This window comes from Rhincodon typus, chromosome 16 (assembly GCF_021869965.1).
Source record: "Rhincodon typus isolate 14 chromosome 16, sRhiTyp1.1, whole genome shotgun sequence".
NCBI lineage: Eukaryota > Metazoa > Chordata > Chondrichthyes > Orectolobiformes > Rhincodontidae > Rhincodon > Rhincodon typus.
Window position 1 is genome coordinate 53,959,976 of NC_063347.1, and position 20,763 is coordinate 53,980,738.

The following is a 20,763-nucleotide window of genomic DNA, read 5'->3' on the forward strand; positions in this document are numbered from 1 at the left end:
ACCTTGTTATTTCACAAAGAGGGTGGTGGGGGTCTGGAACGTTGTGCCTGGGACGGTAGTTAAGGAGGGGTCCCCTTCCAGCCTTTACAAAGCACTTGGATAAGGACTTGAAGTATCATAACATTCAAGGCCATGAACCTAGTGCTGGTGTAACAGTGTGTAGAATTAGTGTTGCTTTTGCAGTACAGACCCAATGGGCCGAAGGGCCTTGACTTTACTTTGTGATTCTGTGATTCTAAGACATTGCTGTAGCCACTTAATCTACCCTGTCGACCTTTCTGCTCCTCTGATGCTGCCTGACCTGCTGTGTTCCTCCAGCTCCACACTGTATTGACTCAAGCTCCTTGAATGTTGTTGGAGCTGCACCCACCCAGGCAAATGAGTATTCCATCACACTCCTGACTTGTACCTTGTAAGTGATGGACAGGCATTTGGGAAGCAGACGGTGAGTTACCCTCGTATGCAGAAATCATATAGCGGGTTCAGCTCTGGTGAGTGGTAAGCTGTAGGATTTTGATAGTGGGGTATTCAATGATAGCTTTGACATTGAATGTCAAGAGGAAACAAACTAGATTCTTTCTTGATAGCGATGTTCATGAACTAGCACTTATGTGGTGCAAAGAGTTACTATCACTTATTAGGCCACATCTCAATGTTGTCCAAGTGTTTCTGGCTGATGGCATGGACTCCTTTGGTATCTGAGGAGTTGCAAATGAGCTGATGAAGGGAAAATCATCAGTGAAGCAGCTGAGGATGGTTGGGTGTATGACACTACCCTGAAAATTTCCTGCAACAGTATATCCAGGTAAATAAACCTTGTTGTACTTGTTTGGGGGTCCTTGAAGCCCTGCTGGAGTAGTGTGTTCTGTCATGGTCCTTTGCCTAAAGAAGGATTTAATGTCATAATTAACTGGGGTTAGTAAGCTGGAAATCGGGTGTCACTATTCACAGTATTGTTGCAAATATGGAAGTTTGATTATACCAGCCACTTGCCTAATTCTACCTAATTGTCTAATTCAAGTTAAAAGCGTATGCACACCAGCATTTTTCCATTAACAAACACTAGCTATTTATTACAAATAGGTTGTTATAGTCAAAAGGGAAACATAAATTGTTAATATAAAGCTCTTTAACTTGATTCTAGCTCTTTTTTGGATGGAAAGGGGTTTAAAAAAGAAATCAAAAGAGACACAGTTCTGAACAAGTCTGGATCATGAACCTATGAGTTGTTTTCTTTCAGCTCCTTTTGAATCCTTCCAACTCTTTCCTGACAATGTGGGTTGTGGATATACCAATTGTTAGTCTTTCGTTCACTGTTTGAAGATTTGCCTTTTCAGTGTGTCTGAAAGTGTTTTCTCCCTTTTTTTCTTTCAATAGGGGATTTGCAGAGAGAACAACTTACAGAGAAAGGTGAGGGGGAATAGCTATCTACTAGGGATTTTCCTTCTTCACACAGGCAGAAGAGAGAGAGAGATGTGTGCTTTCTCTTTGCAGGCTGAATATTTCTGTAGCCACCCGTGCAGGACCAATCAAGTGTTGTTACTATGCAGAACTGTCCTGAGCCCACAACAACAAATGACAATTGAAAAACCAATCAAAAGACTACCTCTGGGCAGAATTGTCCTGAACACACACACTATGTACTATTTTGACCCGAATTTTCCCTCTCATGACTCCAGTCAAGCAACATTGTGCATAGAATTCACCAATGTGCTCCACTAATTCATTTTTGAAGCTGCAAACATCTTAATACATAGTTTCCTTGGTTTAAAGTAGATTCTTTTTCCAATTTCAGTCCACAGTCCAAAAAAAAAAGTGGCCCTGTACAATATTTGCCTTGGTGGTAGATTCACTAAGCTAGTTGTTGGGATGATGGGATTGTTCTATGAGGGGAAGTTGAGTAGTGTGCTCCTAATTGCTTGAGTCTAGAAGAAAGAGTGGTAATATCATTGAAGCAAATCTCACAGTAAGGATTCTGCCATTTAGGACTAAGATGAGAAATTACAAAGAACAAAGAAAATTACAACACAGGAACGGGCCCTTCAGCCCTCCAAGCCTGCACCGATCCAGATCCTCTATCTAAACCTGTTGCCTATTTTCCAAGGATCTGTATCCCTCTGCTCCCTGCCCATTCATGTATCTGTCTAGATGCATCTTAAATGATGCTATCGTGCCCGCCTCTACCACCTCTGCTGGCAACGCGTTCCAGGCACCCACCACCCTCTGCGTAAAGAACTTTCCACACATATCTCCCTTAAACTTTTCCCCTCTCACCGTGAAATCATGACCCCTAGTAATTGAGTCCCCCACTCTGGGGAAAAAGCTTCTTGCTATCCACCCTGTCTATACCTCTCATGATTTTGTAGACCTCAATCAGGTCCCCCCTCAACCTCCATCTTTCTAATGTAAATAACCCTAATCTAATCGACCTCTCTTCATAGCTAGCGCCCTCCATACCAGGCAACATCCTGGTGAACTCTTCTGCACCCTGGCCAAAGCATCCACATCCTTTTGGTAATGCGGCAACCAGAACTGTACGCAGTATTCCAAATGTGGTCGAACCAACGTCCTATACAACTGAAACATGACCTGCCAACTCTTGTACTCAATATCCCGTCCGATGAATGAAAGCATGCCATATGCCTTCTTGACACTCTATCGACCTGCGTTGCCACCTTCAGGGTACAATGGACCTGAACACCCAGAACTCTCTGTGCATCAATTTTTCCCAGGGCTTTTCCATTTACCATATAGTTCGCTCTTGAATTGGATCTTCCAAAATGCATCACTTCACATTTGCCTGGATTGAACTCCATCTGCCATTTCTCCGCCCAACTCTCCAATCTATCTATATTCTGCTGCATTCTCCGACAGTCCCTTTCACTATCTGCTACTCCAATCTTAGTGTTATCTGCAAACATGCTAATCAGACCATCTGTACCTTTCTCCAGATCATTTATGTATATCACAAACAACAGTGGTCCCAACACGGATCCCTGTGGAACACCACTGGTCACAGTTCTCCATTTTGAGAAACTCCCTTCCACTACAACTCTGTCTTCTGTTGCCCAGCCAGTTCTCTATCCATCTAGCCAGTACACCCTGGACCCCATGCGACTTCACTTTCTCCATCAGCCTACCATGGGGAACCTTATCAAACGCGTTACTGAAGTCCATGTATGTGACATCTACAGCCCTTCCCTCATCTATCAACTTTGTCACTTCCTCAAAGAATTCTATCAAGTTGGTAAGACATGACCTTCCCTGCACAAAACCATGCTGCCTATCACTAATAAGCCTATTTTCTTTCAAATGTAAATAGATCCTATCCCTCAGTATCTTCTCCAGCAGCTTCCCCTCCACTGACGTCAGGCTCACTGGTCTATAATAACCTGGATTATCCTTGCTACCCTTAAACAAGAGGACAACATTAGCAATTCTCCAGTCCTCCAGGACCTCACCCCGTGCTCAAGGATGCTGCAAAGATATCTGTTAAGGCCCCAGCTATTTCCTCTCTTGCTTCCCTCAGTAACCTGGGATCGATCCCATCCGGACCTGGGGTCTTGTCCACCCTAATGCCTTTTAGAATACCCAACACTTCCCACCTCCTTATGTGACTTGACCTAGAGCAATCAAACATCTCCTCAGTGAATACTGACGCAAAGTACTCATTAAGAATCTCACTCATTTTCTCTGACTCCTCGCATAACTTCCCTCCTTTGTCCTTGAGTGGGCCAACCCTTTCTCTAGTTACCCTCTTGCTCCTTATGTACGAATAAAAGTCTTTGGGATTTTCCTTAACCCTGTTTGCTAAAGAAATTTCATGACCCCCTTTAGCCCTCTTAATTCCTCATTTCAGATTGGTCCTACTTTCCTGATATTCTTCCAAAGCTTCGTCTGTTTTCGGTCGCCTAGACCTTATGTATGCTTCCTTTTTCCTCTTTGCTAATCTCACAATTTCACTTGTCATCCATGGTTCCCTAATCTTGCCCTTTCTATCCCTCATTTTCATAGGGACATGTCTGTCCTGCACTCTAATCAACTTCTCTTTAAAAGCCCCCCACATATCAAATGTGGAATTACCCTCAAACAGCTGCTCCCAATCTACACTCCCCAGCTCCTGCTGAATTTTGCTATAGCTGGCCTTCCCCCAGTTCAGCACTCTTCCTTTAGAACCACTCTGGTCTTTGTCCATCAGTATTCTAAAACTTACGGAATTGTGATCACTATTCCCAAAGTAATCCCCTACTGAAACTTCAACCACCTGGCCGGGCTCATTCCCCAACACCAGGTTCAGTATGGCCCCTTCCTGAGTTGGACTATTTACATACTGCTCTAGAAAACCCTCCTGCATGCTCCTTACAAATTCTGCTCCATCTAAACCCCTAACACTAAGTGAATCCCAGTCAATATTGGGAAAAATAAAATCTCCCATCATCACCACCCTGTTGCTCTTACATCTTTCCATAATCTGTCTACATATTTGTTCCTCTATCTCACGCTCGCTGTTGGGAGGCCTGTAGTACAGCCCCATTATTGTTACCGCACCCTTCCTACTTCTGAGCTCTGCCCATATGGCCTCCCTGCTCGAGTCCTCCATAGTGCCCTCCTTCAGCACAGCTGTGGTATCCTCTTTGACCAGTAATGCAACTCCTCCACCCCTTTTACCTCCCTCTCTATCCCGCCTGAAGCATCTATATCCTGGGATATTTAGTTGCCAATCTTGCCCTTTCCTCAACCAAGTCTCAGTAATAGCAATAACATTATACTCCAAGGTACTAATCCAAGCCCTAAGTTCATCTGCCTTACCTACTACACTTCTCGCATTAAAACAAATGCACCTCAGACCACCTGCCCCTTTGCGTTCATCATCTGCTCTCTGCCTCCTCTTCCCCTTAGTCACACTGACTTCATTATCTAGTTCCTTATAGGCTTTAGTTACTACCTCCTTAGTGTCCACTAACCTCCTCCTCATTTGGTTCCCATCCCCCTGCGACATTAGTTTAAACCCTCCCCAACAGCGTTAGCAAAAGCACCCTCTAGGACATTGGTTCCAGTCCTGCCCAGGTGTAGACCATCTGATTTGTAATAGACCCACCTCCCCCAGAACCGGCCCCAATGTCCCAAAAATCTGAACCCCTCCCTCCTGCACCATCTCTCAAGCCACTCATTTATCCTGCCTATTCTTTTATTTCTACTCTGACTAGCACGTGGCACTGGTAGCAATCCTGAGATTACTACCTCTGAGGTCCTACTTTTTAACTTGGCTCCTAACTCCCTAAATTCTGCTTGTATGACCTCATCCCGTTTTTTACCTATATCATTGGTGCCTATGTGCACCACGACAGCTGGCTGTTCACCCTCCCCCTTCAGAATGTCCTGCAGTCGATCTGAGACATCCCTGACCCGTGCACCTGGGAGGCAACATACCATTCGGGAATCTCATTTTCGACCACAGAACCGCCTATCTACTCCCCTTACAATCCAATTCCGCATGACCATACCCCTTCCACTCTTTTTCCCGCCGTTCTGTACAGCAGAGCCAGCCACGGTGCCATGAACCTGGCTACTGCTGTCTTCCCCTGATGAGCCATCTCCCCCAACAGTATCCAAAACAGTATACCTGTTTTGGAGGGAGTTGACCACAGGGGACACCTGCATTGCCTTCCTGCTTTTTTTCCTGCCTTTTGGTCACCCATTTCCTTACTCCCTCAGCAATCCTAATCTGCGGTGTGACCAATTTACTGAACGTGCTATCCATGACTTCCTCGGCATCGCAAATGCTCCAAAGTGAGTCCATCCGCAGCTCCAGAGCCGTCATGCGGTCTAACAAGAGCTGCAGCTGGACACGTAATGTTTGTGATCCTGTGGAATTTTCTGTCCCAGAGAGCTGTGGATGCTCAGTTGTGTATGTTCAAGCTTGAGATTGATGGATTTTTGGATCCTAATGGAATCGAAGACTGTAGAGGCAGTATGAGAAATTTAGATGAGGAAGAAATTTAGCTTTGATCTTATTAAATTGTGAAGCAGGCTCAAGGAATTGAATAGCCTACTCCAGCTCCTATTTCATACATTTTTATGTATTGATTCTCTGCATGTCAAGCTACCTTGCCTTTTCGTCAGTGCCAATTCTAATCACACTCTTCCTATAAATAAAGGTAGTTTATTGCTTTCTCTGTGTTCCTGGTACCATAATGTTTTGAAATTTTGCCTTGAACTGTCATTCATCAAAGTCCCTGATATAAATAGTGATTTGTATAGATGCTTACTTACTTTTGTTTTGACGTTATCCTGTATAGAACTAAACGTGTTCTTAACTCCCTGTGTACCACCCTGGACAGGTTCCCCCTCTCACCTCTTGACAGCTTTGATACTAAAATCATAAGACTTGCAATAATGTGACATAAAAGTTTACTGTAGCTCCTTGCTTTCATCGGCCCTTTCAATTTATATAACTCCATGACAAGTGCACATTGCCAGCACTGCTGTCTCATGCGCCCCAGTGCTCAATATAAATGTATGTTCAGGATATGTATTGTACATGGACAAGGTATTTCTCATTGGGTTAAATCTGAATTATGATTGAAGTGGGACTTAAGTGCAGATTTCTATTATGGCCATGTCACTGAGGAACAATGTTAATTTAATCTGAAATGCTGCACAAAGTGGGAGCTACTGGTATGGCGCTTGAAATTTATGGAGCTCCAATTACAGCTGCACCGATGTGAACCGATTTCAACAAAAGTATCACACCTTTGACGTTAAAGTTTTAAAACTTAGGCAGACTTTAATAAAAGATGAAATGTTCTGTCCATGGTTTGCACTTCTGTGCAAGGAGATCATCTTCCGTACTGAATGTGATTCCAATGGATCATTTCCGTGTGTTAACCCCTGTATACATTACTTGTTTCCAAAAGGTTTCCTCCCGGAGAATGAATGTGTCTGCATTCTTGCTGTTTCAGCTTCACTTGTTCATACTTTGGTGAGATGTTGCTGCCGTCATGAGGGATGCTTTCAGCATTTCTGTTCTGGGTGTAAATGAAAAGTTGCACAGATATTTTATCATTGGCAGACTTGCTTGAAGATCTTGTGAGCTGCAGTCAGCATCCTAAACAATAGGCTAAGCAATCGAAGAAGGGAATGGGTGATCCCAACTGTGACATTCTGACTTTGTACTGCTTAAGTGGGTGTCTCATATATATACATGGGAGATTACAAAGGATCTAGTAGTTGATTTCAACTTTTGCTTTGAAGTTTTTTTGGGAGCAGTGCTGACAAAGTGCAAAAATGAGGATAAGATTTGCACAAAGAAATGTCTTCTCCAAACCCACTGAAGTAATTTTTTTTCTCACCTCAATTTAACAGTGATAGGCTTTGTTTAAAGAGAGATCATCTTCATGAAGAATGTCTGGCATTACAGCTGCAAGCATAGAACCAATGACATAAGGCCAGTTGAAGCATTGTTCTGATACAACAATGCATCCTGTGCCGGTGTAATTAATGTTATTCTTCTACATGCTTGGTAAACAGAAAAATTGAGCATTTTTCATGAAATCTGTGTCTATAGATGATCCCTTGTTTAGCTTCCAATTCTTTAGTTTGAACTCCAGGAACAGCATTTAGCTCTCAAGGTCTGCAGTATACAATGAAGATTCCTGTAACTGTCAGCATTGTGCGTGCAGTGTGCTGCTATATTACTTAGCTCAATGGTGACAACCGACTGAACAAGGTGACACTGCAGGCCACAGATGAGTGCCAGCGCTATGATGCGAGGACTGTCATCCTCCAGACACTTGGTCTCCTAGATGAGGTCTCTCACACCCTCAGGCAGTTTCACTCCACTCGATCAAACTCGCCTGGGCAGCCAAAATGGTGCATTGTAATGAAAAGAGACAAGAATGCCCAAGTTCACAGATGAGCTCAGTTTATACAAAAGGTACAGGACAGATATGCTAAAGGCTGTGTTCCTAAGTACATTCACTGTGTTCTCACCTCAATGCCATATGGCATTTCAGCTTTCAGTGCATCTCAGAATTCCAGATAGCACACAGGGAAGATTAAGCTCGCTGTGTTTTCTTTGTGCATTTTCATCATCTGGGCATTGCTAAAAAAAACGGCAGTATCTATTGCCCATCTCTAGCTGCCCTTGAAAAGTTGATGGTGAGGAAAGGCTGCTGACTAGGTGTCAGTTTTACCATCTTGACTTTGGGATTTGCTGATACACACACATTATCATCAGCAATCCTGTGAACTTGATCAGTACAACAGAGTCCTCGCATGTTCGTGCACCTTTTCCCTTCTATTTGTGCCCCTGTAAACCTTTATTTCCACAATCCTGTGGTGGAGGTGCTGCCAATGTCTGTTTTGACAGATTTATTTATTCATGGATATGGGGCACTGTCAAGGTCTACATATATTGTCCATCCCTTGTGAATATAAAGCTGAGCCCCCACATAGAATTCAAGTGAGCAGTTGCTTCCTTTCCCTAAAGGGTCTGTGTGAACTAAATAATTTTTTATGACATGTCATTAGTTTTATGGTCTCTGTAATGATGCATACTTAAATGGACAATCGCAGGTTTTGAATTTCCATTTTAATGGCAGATTAGACAAAGATGCCCTTGGAATTGAGGAGGTGAATTTAGTGTGTCAGTAAGACGTAAAGAAGGATCATATTCTGCATTCATTAAAAAGTAACATTTGAATAAAATATGAACGTGAACAACATACCTGATATCTCTGTATTGCTACGAAACTATAGCTTTAAGAGATGTATTTTGTCCTGGTTTGACCCATAGGTGAGAGAGCTGTCTTCTCCAAGCTAATAAAATAAACAGCTTGTGAGGCCTTGGAGTTTTATTTTTAATAGGTTGGAATAATAGAAGCAGCATGAATAGTGGAGCCAGGCTCCTATAGAACCAGGGTTTTAGTTTAGCTTTCGGGAATTGTTGGGGTTTTGAAGCTGCTACATCCCTGCTACAGCTAAAACTTTAGGTTATATCTCTCTGCCAGATTTTTCTCTTGGTGTTCTTTCCTTCTGGACTGGAGAAAGACCGCATGTGAGACAATCTGTTCCATTGACTTTGCCTTTGCCAAGGGGATGTTTATGGGATGTTACTATACTGGAACAGTTACTGTTTAGTAGTTAAATAATCAATTATTCTTTTAAGTTTCCCAGTAAAGTTGAAGTTATAGTAATTCCTTTCATCTGTTTGTATTTTAGCTGTGGGTAAGAATAAAGTGTATTTTGCTTAAAGCCGAGTAGTGCAACTAATCGAATTACATCTGGAACACAGCACCTTACACTTGCCTTTCAATAACCTAAAAGTTAGGGTCTAAGCTATCTCCTTGATTTATTTGAGAAGGGTTTGGTCTGGTCCATAACAGTGTCTCAAAACAATTACTTATGCATTACAGAAGATTTCAAAAGGTATTCCATAGAGTTTTCAGTGCTACTGTAGTTCAAGTTCTTGAAACATAGGTAAGAAAACATAGAAGGCTTATAATGTCTAGTTACCCTAGGGGGCTCAAAAACAGAAATTGTTGGTGAACTTCAGCAGGTCTGGCGCATCTGTGGGGAGAAGGCAGAGTTAACATTTGTAGTCCGGTGATTCTTCACTTGGACAATGTTGATGAAGATTCACTGGACTCAATGTTAAATTTGCTGATCTCCAGCATCCACAATTCTTTGTTTTACCATAGAGGAAATGTTTTTTCCCCAAGAGTTCAACTGGATGCAGGGCAACACTGGCTATAATTCCTTCTGAGGAATTGGGACTAGTTCTGAAGCAGGCAGGACCTATAAAAGCTGGGTGGGTTATCCGTAACAGGACTGGACAGATGTCATTGCAGGGAGATGTTGATGTTGGTTAAAATTAGTGTGTCAGGGTATTGGGAATGTGAGGGGTAGTCCACATTAGAAGGGAGTTAGCCTGGTAACAGGAAGTAGAAAATCTGCAAAGGAGACTGGAAGACAGGAGGAACAAAAAAAAACCAAAGCTGAACCTCGAATGGAGAAGATATTGAAAAGAGAGTTTTAAGGCCAGTCTACCTGAATGAACACAGCATCAACAACAAGGTAGATAATCTAAAGACATGAATAGAGGCCATGATCACCAGGACTGGGAACTGAATATTCAAGGATATTTGATGTTTAGGAAGTACAGACAAGAAGAAAAAGGAGGTGGGTTTGCACTGATGATACAAGATAAGTACATTAAGTGGGGATTTCTGATTGAATGAAAAGTGTATGGAATCTGTTTGGATGGAACTAAGAAATAGCAAGGGACAGCAGGCATTGGTTTGAATTATTTGTACGCAACCAAACAGTAGTGATAGTGTGGGCCACGTATTAGTCAGACAATGAGAGAAGGATGCGGCATGTGCAGTGCAGTTATCGTAGGTGACCTCAATCTGTGCATAGACAATTAAACACCAAAGCTATGGAGGACGCGTTTCTGGAGTCTGTTACGAATGTTTTTCTGGGACAGCGTGTTGAAGAGCAGATGAATTTTTGAAAGAAATCACTATAGGGATAGTCAAGGAAATAGTAATCATCTTCTAAAATTCCATAGATTCAGGAATAATTCCTGCAGATTAGAAGTTTGCAAATGTCAGTCCACTATTTAAGAAAGGAGCAAAGAAGAAACCGGGAACTATAGACTCAACAGCCATGCATCAGTCGTAGGGAAAATCTGTCATAAAGGATGTGACAAATGGACAAAAACAGAAATTGCTGGTGAAAGTTGGCAGTTCTAGCAACATCTGTGGAAAGAAAGCAGAGTTAACATTTCGAGTCTGGTGACTTCATCAGAATGTTTAACAGGTAGAAAAACACGGTATTTATGAAGAAGATAAATTTGGGTGTGTGGGGGGATGGTATCGGTGTGGTAAGCAGATGGATGGAAGTGGAGTCCAGGGAGAGAGATATGAAAAGGGTTAGTAGCAAGGAGATTATGGAAGGCAGGTCAGGACAGAAGAAAATCTGCATACGTGATAATAAGAGCAAGAGAGAATTGGTGAGCTGTACTGAAAGCAACCTACATAAATGAATTTTCTGAAGAAGGGTCTAGGCCCGAAACATCAGCCTTCCTGCTCCTCTGATGCTGCTTGGCCTGCTGTGTTCATCCAGTTCTACACCTTGTTATCTCTATATAACGTGATAAAAGGCCTAGGAGTAGGTGAGCTTGAGTGCTAAAAGCAACCTGTATAATGACAGGGTCAGGGTGTGGGTAAAAACAAAAACGTGGAAAGAAAGAATCAGGCTGTAAAGTTATTGAACTTGATGTTGAGTCCTAGAGGCTGCAGGGTCCCCAAGCAGAAAACGAGATGTTGTTCTTGATGTTCTCTTATTATCACTTATTCGGCTTTTCTTCTGTCCTGACTTGCTATCCATAATCTCCTTATTTTACCTACCCCTTTTATATCTCTCTCCCTGGACTCTGTCTCCACCTATCACTCACTTCTCCCCTTTCCCCCCTTTCCCCCCTTCCCCAACTTTGTCTTCAGCATAAATACCACTTTTCCCTAGCTGCTATCAGCTCTGATGAAATGTTAACTCTGCTTTCTGCCCACAGATACTGCCAGACCTGCCGAGTTTCTCTAGCAATTTCTTGTCAAAAAATCACTGGTGACTAACATGCTGGTTGCAGCAAGCTATTAGAAAGGCTAATGGAATGTAAGATTATGAGAATTTTCTTACTCAGAAGGTTGTGAATCTTTGTTATTTTCAATCCCAGAGAACTGCTGAAGCTCAGGCTTCGAGTCTGTTTAGAGGTCAATTAAATTATTGGCATCGAAGGCGTGGAGAGTTATGGGGATAGTGAGGGTAGTAAGCATTGAAGCGTTTGATCAATGCCAATTATATTAAATAGCAGAGCATGCTTGTTGGGCTAAATGGCCTAGTCCTTTTCCTTTGCCCTGTTTTTATTCCTTCTTCATTGACAGCCATGCCTCCAGCCATCTTGGCCCTAAGTGCTGAAATTCCCAACTTCAACCACTTTGCCTCTTTTCTGTCTCTTCCTATAAGATGCTTCTTAAGGCCTGCCTTTTTCGTCAAGTGTTTGGTTACCTCTTCTGATATCTCTTTATGTGATGAGACAACAGTTTTAGTGATGCTTCCATGTTCTGTCTCAAGATGTTTGACTGCATTATTTTCATTTGTTCATGGGATATTTTAGCTTTGCTGGCAAGCCAGGATTTATAGTAGTTCCTTAATTATCCTTATGAAGGTGGTGCTGAGCCACATTTTTGAACTGCTACTGTTTGTGTGGTGTAATTATACTCACATTGCTGTTAGGGACAGTATTCCAGAATTTTGACAATGAAGGAACCGCATAATCAGCATATCGTGTAAACTGGGAGGGAACTTGTAGGTAGTGATGTTCTCATACAACTGGTGCCCTGATTCTTGTTCTGTGTTATAGCATACATGAGTCTGGAAAGTGCCTAGTGAGTTGCTACAGTGCAGGTCCGATCATGAAAGTTGTTCTGCTTTTTAAATAGTACCAAAGAATCTAACAAGCAGAGAGGGGGACCTCAATTTAATGTCCCAACAGACACTGCAGCATTCTCTCTACTGCACTAGCATATCAGCCTAGATTATGCATTCAGGTTTATTAAGTGGGGCTCCAGAAGAATGGAGAATCACATTGCCAAAACTATATAAGGCACTAGGCAGACCACAGCTGGAATACTGTGAACAGTTTTGGGCCCCTTATTTAAGGAAAGCATTGGAGACAATCCAGAGAAAGTTCACAAGGTTAATCGCTGGTATGGAGAGATTAGTCAGTTGGGCTTGAACTGTTCAGAGTTTGGAGGAATGAGAGATTACTTTATTGAAATGTGCAAGATTCTTCACGGACTTGACAGGGTAGATACAGAGAGTTTGTTTCCCCTTGAGGGAGAGTCTAGGATCAGAACGAATGGCTGCCCAGTTAGGACAAAGGTGCAGCAGAATTTCTTTGAGGTTAATGAATCTGTGAAATTCTTTACCACAAAGAGTTGTCAAAGCTGAGTCACTAAGTATATTTAAGTCTGAAATAGATTTTTAATCAGTAATGGAATCAAGGATTATGGGGAAAAGGCAGGAAGGTGGACTCGAAGATTATCTGACCAGCCACGATCTCATTGAACAACCAATATTTCCCCTGAGCTGCGCAGCTGCTCCAAAGGTCGGCACATTCAGATTTCTCCAGCTGGAGCCGTGCTCTGACTTCTAAAGTCTACACAGTGGTGTAGACTAGGCCTGCTCCTACATCTTATGGTCAAAGCAGGTGGGGAACATTCCAACATATTTTCAGCTTGTGATTGGTGGACAGTTGAAAGGTTTTGGCAAAGTGTAATATCAGTTACTCACCACAAAATTCACAATCTCTGGTCTGCATGCTGGCTGTATCTCTGTAATTGCAATTGCAGTGTTTTGTTGGTACCTGTTTACAGCTATTTGCATTCCTAATTTGTCTACCTTGATACAAATGCTCCGTACATTCAGATATTGTACCTCCAACTCGATCCTTTTAACATTTTTGGACTTTTTCTTTGTACTGTGGCCCTTTGCTGCCAGCCCTTGGTTCCAACTCCTTCCACTTTTTGCTTTCTAATTTTCTACCTTTCCTTGTCTTGTAACTTCCGCCCAGGTTCCTATTATGCACCGTTTTACCTTGAGCCCTCCCACACCACACCAGTGAGTGCCTCTCTGAGGATGCTGCTATCAGTCTTGCTGGAATACAGCCCATCCAGCTTGAACAACTCCTCTCCTAACTAGATTTTGTCCCAATGCCTCAATATAAATTTTTCCCTCCTACACTATCTCGTCTCCTGTTCCTAAGTTGGCTAGCAGGTAGTACTGGGATTAATCCTGATATTGCTCCCTTTGAAGTCCTGGTTTTCAATTTATATCCTAGCTCTCCACATTCTGTTTGCAGGACCTCATCATCTTTTTTATCTGTGTCATTGGTACCCACATTGACCAAAACCTCTGGTTATTCACCCTCCGCCTTTATGGATGTCCTGCAGTCACTCGGTGACATCCTTGAATCACAGAATTGTTAAGGTGCAGAATGAAGCCCTTTAGCCGATCATATCTGCACCCGCTCTCTGAGAACTTTAATGTTTTGCCAAACTCCTGCACTTTTTCTGTAACCCTGCACATTATATCTGTTTAAGTAATCGTCTAATGCCCTCAAATTCCTCAATTGGTCCTGCCTTCTCTACACTTTCAAATAGTACATACCAGACCCTAATCATACACTGTGTGCAAAGGTTATTTTCCTCCCCTCGCATTTGCTTCTTCTGCAAAACACTTTCAACTTGGATCACCTGGTTCTCAACTCTTGCCAGGGAGGAAACAGACCATCCTGAGGTGCAGTGTGCCGCACGTAGGTCTTAGGCCATTATAAATGAAGAAATGAAAAAGTACAGTACAGGAACAGGCCATTCAGCCCTCCAAGCCTGTGCTGACCATCATGCCATGCCATAATTAATCTAAAAATAAACCTGCCATTTTTCGATCCTTATCCCTCTATTCCCAACCTATTCATGTACCCATCTAGGTGCCTCTTAAATGTCTTCAGTGTGCCCGCTTCCACCACCTCTTCTGGTGGTGCATTCCAGGCTGCTACCACTCTCTGCGTGAAAAACCTTCCTCGCACATCTCCCTTAAACTTTCCCTCTCTGACCTTGAACCTGTGTCCCCTTGTAATTGAAACTTCAACCCTGGGAAAAAGCCTCTGACTATCCACCCTATCTAAGCCTTTCATAATGTTGTAGACCTCTATCAGGTCTCCTGTCAGCCGCCATCTTTCCAATGAAAACAATCCTAGTCTTTAACCTTACCTCATAGTCAATGCCCTGGAGACCAGGCAACATCCTGGTGAAACTTCTCTGTACTCTCCAAAGCTTCCACATCCTTCTGGTAGTGTGGTGACCAAAACTGCTCACAATACTCCAAGTGCGCCCTAACAAGGGTTTTATGTAGCTGCAACATATTTTGCCAACTCTTTTACTCCACGCCCCAGGTGATGAAGGCAGGTATGCCATATGCCTTCTTAATAACCTTGGCTACCTGTGTTGCTACTTTCAGGGAACTGTGGACCTGCACGCCCAGATCGTCTGAATGTTAGTGTTCCTAAGGGTTCTGCTATTTACAATATAATTCGCACTTAAATTTGATCCTCCAAAATGCATCACCTCACATTTGTCTGCATTAAACTCCATCTGCCATTTCTGTGGCCAAGTCACCAATCTATCTATATCCTGTTGTATACTTTCAAAATTGTTGGCACAGTCAGCAACTCCACCAATCTTTGTGTCATCAGCAAACTTGCTTATCAGACCACCCACATTTTCTTCCAGATCAATTATATATACTACAAACAACAAAGAACCTAAGACTGACCCCTGTGGAACACCACTAGTTACAGGTCTCCATGCTGAAAAATATCCTTCCACCGTTACCCTCTGTCTTCCATGACCAAGCCAGTTTTCTGTCCATCTAGCCAGGCCACCCTGAATCCCTTGTGATTTTAGCTTTTGTACCAACCTGCCATGTAGCACTTTATCAAATGTCTTACTAAAGTCCATATTATCTACATTCAAAGCCTTTCCCTCATGAAATATCCTCGTTATCTCTTCAAAAAATTCGATGAGGTTGGTGAGATATGTCCTTCCCCGGACAAAACCATGCTGCCAGTCACTAACTAGTCCATTTTCCTCCAAATTCATATATGTCTTGTCCCTCAGTATCTTCTCCAAGAGCTTCCCCACCACAGACGCCAAGCTCACCAGCCTGTAGTTTCCTGGATTATCCCTGCATCCTTTCTCAAACAAGGGAACAACATTCGCTAATCTCCAGTCATCTGGAACTTCACCTGTGGTCAACAAGGATATGAAAATATCTGCCAATGCCCCAGCTGTTTCCACCTTTGCCTCCCTGAGTAACCTGGGATAGATCCCATCTGGTCCTGGGGACTTGTCTATCTTAATGCAAATTAGGATTCCCAAAGCTTCCTCTTTCAAAATATTGACATTCTCTAGAGTATTCACACACTCATCCCTGACCTCAACATCAGTCACACCCTTCTCCTTGGTGAAAACTGATTCAAAGTAATCAATCAGGATCTCCCCCACTTCCTGTGGCTCTACGTATAACTTCCCTCCTTTGTCCTTGAGTGCGCCTACTCTTTCCCTCGTTACCATCTTTCTCCTAACATATGCATAAAAAGCCTTGGGATTCTCCTTGACCCTTTTTGCCTTCCTAATTGCGCATTTAAGTTCCTTCCTAATTTCTCTGTACTCCTTGAGGGCTTCGTCAGTTGTAGCTGCCTAGACTTGTTGTATGCTTCCCTTTTTCTTTTGACTAACCTTACAATTTCCCTTGTCATCCATGGTTCCTGAATCCTGCTATTCCTATCCTTTAGTTTTGCAGGGATATGCATGTCCTGCACTTCAGTCAATTGGTGTTTAAAAACCTGCCAAATGCCAGAGGTTGATTTGCCCTCAAGTAACTGCTTCCAATCCACATTCTCTAGTTCCTGTCTAAATTGGGTGTAGTTGGCTCTTGCCCAATTAAACACCCTCACCCGAGGACCGCTTGTGTCCTTTTCCATGACCACTCGAAATCTTATAGAGTTGTGGTCAACAAGCCCGAAATGCTCTCCTGCTGAAACATCAATCACCTACCCTGGCTCATTCCCTAGGACAAGTCTAAAACGGCCTCCTCTCTGGTTGGATTGTCGACATACTGCCTGAAAAAGCCCTTCTGGACACATCTAACAAATTGCTCTCCATCCGAGCTCCTGGCTCTAAGGGAATCGCAGTCAATAAGAGGAAAGTTGAAGTCACCCACCACAATTACCCTGCTCTTTTCACACTTTTCCAGTATCTGACTACATATCTGCCCCACTGTCTCCCGTGGGCACATTGTGATTACACCTTTCCTATTCCTGAGTTCCACCCATAATGCCCTCACTGCCAGATCCCTCCGATGTGTCCTCCCTCAACACAGCTGTGATGTGATCCCTAATCAGCAGTGCAACTCCCCACCCCTTTTGTTTCCCTTTCTGTTGTGTCTAAAACAGTGATATCTAGGAATGTTAAGCTGCCAGTCCTGTTCCTCCTTTAACCATGTCTCTGTAATGGCAATTACATCATAACTCCATGCAGTAATCCGTGCTCTTCGTTCACCTGACTTACCTGCTATACTTCTTGTATTGAAGTAAATGCATTCCAGTCCTCCAGTCCCTCTGAACCCACGACTTCACTGTGCCTGCTCTTACTCTGTGCTATGCATATCTCTGTCACACTTTTGGCTCCAGTCCTTGCACTTTCTGGCCTAGTATTCTGGTTCCCAGGCCCCTGCCACGGTAGTTTAAACCCTCCTGAAGAGCTCGAGCAAACCTCCCACCCAGGCTATTGGTGCCCCCCCAGATCAGGTGCAACCCATCCTTCCTGTACAGATCCCACCTTCCCCAGAAGACATCCAAGGATCCATATATCTAAAGCCCTCCCCCCTACACCAGCTCTGTAGCCACGTGCTCAACTGCACTCTCTCTCTCTGTTCCTAGCCTCATTAGCCCATGGCACAGGTAGTAATCCTGAGATTGCTACCCTGGTAGTCCTGCGTTTTAGCTCCCTACCTAACTCCCTGAATTGTCTTTGCTGGACCTCTTTCTTCTTCCTATCTATGTCATTTGTGCCAACGTGGATAATGACTTCTGGCTGTTTTCACTCCTGCTTCAGGATGTCCTGTACCCGCTCAGAGACGTCAAGGATCCTGGCACTAGGGAGGCAACACCCCATCTTAGTATCTCGTTACCCATGCCAATCATACAGGATAAGATCACCTACACTGGACAGATTGCTCCATGTCAATTGTGCAAGGATATGGGGTTCAGATTCTGAGCCTTGAGCTGATCTGTTTACCTGGTGCCAGACAAATGTATTTTAGTTCAGAGTAAGGCACCAGAATTTGACTTCAGAAAACTGCAAACAAGTGAGAGAATTATATTCTTGTATATCTTACTCACAGAGCAGTGCAGCTGCTGGTTGTTGAGACTCTCAAACATAATGCCAGTTGTGGCTGCATAGGTAATGTGTTCTATTCTGAGTCAGGGGTTTGTGGGTTGTAGTCCCACTTCAGAGATGAGAGCACACAATCTAGGCAGACATTTTGGTGCAGAACTGAGGGAGTGCCACACTCTCGGAATGGAATGTTAAACCGAGGTCCTTTCTGCCCCCTTGTGTCATCAAGTCTTAGCCACGGCCCAAATCGTAGCTTTCTTGCCTCTCAGTGACAAGGTTCTGTGTTCAGATTCTAGTCCAAACCTTGAGCTCAAAATTCAAAGCTGGCTCCCTGGTTTAGCACTGAGGAAGCTATGCATTCTCTGTGCTGCTGTTTCAAATGGAGATCCCATCTGCCTGTTCGGGTGAATGTCGAAGTCCTATGGCTCTATTTCAAAGAAGAATAGGGAATCTCTCCCCTATGTCCCTGGCAATAATTCTCATTCCTCCAATAGTGGAGAAATGGATCATTTTAAGCACTTATCTCAATGCTGTGTGTGAGATCGTGCTGTGTGCAAATTGGCAGCCACACTTTCAATATTGCAACAGTGACTGCACTTCAAAAAGGAAAGCACTTTGCTGGCTGTAACACACTTCAGGAGGTCCTGAGCTCATGAAAGGCACAATATAAATACAAGTTGTTCTTTCTTTGTTAACTAAGCACTGTGGTGTCCCTGCTAAAGACTCAGACTGTAATGAAACTCGGAAGATCCGGAGCTGAAGTGACCTTTTGAAGTATTGTATTGCAAAATGTGATCATTCTTTGCATCTCTCACAACCAAGATTTCCTTTCTCTTGGTGCAGAAGCCAAGTTTAATGGGCTGGTATCTCTTCCTAAACTGAGTTAGGATCAGAGAAAACATCAGGTGCGGAACAATGAGGGCAAGTCACACTCAATTGTAAAATTCACTTATTACTTTATCACCTATGTAAATAATTTGGATGTGAACATGGGAGGTATGGTTAATAAGTTTGCAGATGACACCAAAATAGGAGGTGTAGTGGGCAGTGAAGAAGGCTACCTCAGAGTACAACGGAATCTTGATCAGATGGGCCAAGGAGTGGCAAGCCAAGTTTAATTTACATAAATGTGAGGTGCTGCATTTTGGAAAGGCTAATCAGGGCAGGACTTATACACTCAATGGTCAAGTCCTGGGGAGTGTTGCTGAACAAAGAGACCTTGGAGTTCAGATTCATTGTTCCTTGAAAGTAGAATCACAGGTAGACAGGATAGTGAAGGTGGCATTTGGTATGCTTGCCTTATTGGTCAGTGCGTTGAGTATAGGAGTTGGGAGATCATGTTGCGGCTGTACAACACATTGGTTGGGCAGCTTTTGCAATACTGTGTGCGATTCTGATCTCCCTGCTATAGAAAGGATGTGAAACTTGAAAGGGGTCAGAAAAGATTTACAAGGATGTTGCCGGGGTTGGAGAGTTTGAGCTGTAGTGAGAGGCTGAATAGCTGGGGCTATTTTCCCTGGAGTGTCAGAGGCTGAGGGGTGACCTTATAAAAGTTTATAAAACCATGAGAGGCATGTTTAGGGTAAATAAACAAGATTTTTCCCCCCCAGGTGGGGGAGTCCAAAACTGGAGGTCATCGGTTTAGGGTGAGAGGGGAAAGATTTAAAAGGGACCTAAGGAGCAACCTTTTCACATAGAGGGTGGGCATGTATGGAATGAACTGCCAAAGGAAGTGGTGGAGTCTGGTACAATTACAGTATTTAAAAAGCATCTAGATGGGTACGTGAATAGGAAGGGTAAAGAGGGATATGGGCCAAATGCTGGCAAATGGGTCTAGATTAATTTAGGATATCTGGTCGGGATGGACACATTGGACCGAAGGGCCTGTTTCCGTGCTGTACATCTCTATGACTCTACTAAAGGTGGTTAGGCTATTCTACCCAGGGAAATACCTGCATCTGACAATTCTTCCATAAGTGTGAAGTGACTGGATATCTGTTCAGTGAGCAACACCATCCAGCAGGGATCATTGTCCCTCTTGTCCTAGAATGTGACAGCTTGTTGAACAGCAAGCGAATAGCAATCCTTCAAATGATCTTAACTTCCACAAGGTTGATGTTACACTTTTCTATGAGAGTGAGGGATGTGTCCCATATGTACAAAGTATGAGTGCTCACACCAGAGCAGTTCCATGTTAGATGAAAGAGCCTCTCAGGGAGGTGCCCTCTAACACTGAGACAGCAAAAACTCATTTCTCTGTAATGCTTTTAATTTTGCAGAGCATCCCATTATACAACCAGGATTTTGAATCTCCAGTCAGGATACAGGCTGATAATTTAGGAGTAAGATGAGGGGAAACCTTTTAGTTTGGAGGGTTTAGCCCATATCCCTCCAAATCTTTCCTATTCATGTACTTTTACAACGTTTAAGAGATATTTGGATCTGTACCTGCATCCACCAATTCCTCTGGCAGTTCATTCCACATACATTCTGTGTTTAAAAAAATGTCACCCCTGCGTCCTTTTTAAAATTTTCTCCTCTCGCCTTAAAAATCTGCCCCCTAGTTTTGAACTCCTCCACCCTTGGGAAAAGACCTCTGCTATTCACCTTATCTATGCCCGTCATGATTTTATAAACCTCTATAAGGTCACCCCTCAATCTCCTACACTCCAGTGAAAAATGTCCCAGTCTATTTTTAGAACACAAGTTCTCCATTCCTGGCAACATCAGTCATCAGGGGGAA

At 43.3% G+C, this 20,763-nt stretch overlaps 1 protein-coding gene across 1 annotated transcript in view; it reads left to right on the plus strand.

Annotated features, from left to right (window-relative positions):
- The window catches only part of LOC109929384 (E3 ubiquitin-protein ligase RNF123), a 279,987-nt gene that overhangs the window by 191,999 nt on the left and 67,225 nt on the right, over positions 1-20,763 (plus strand). Inside the window, exon 18 of the mRNA XM_048606242.1 lies at positions 1,378-1,410. Coding sequence (XP_048462199.1) covers positions 1,378-1,410 — 33 coding nt within the window. The remainder of the gene's footprint in view (positions 1-1,377; positions 1,411-20,763) is intronic.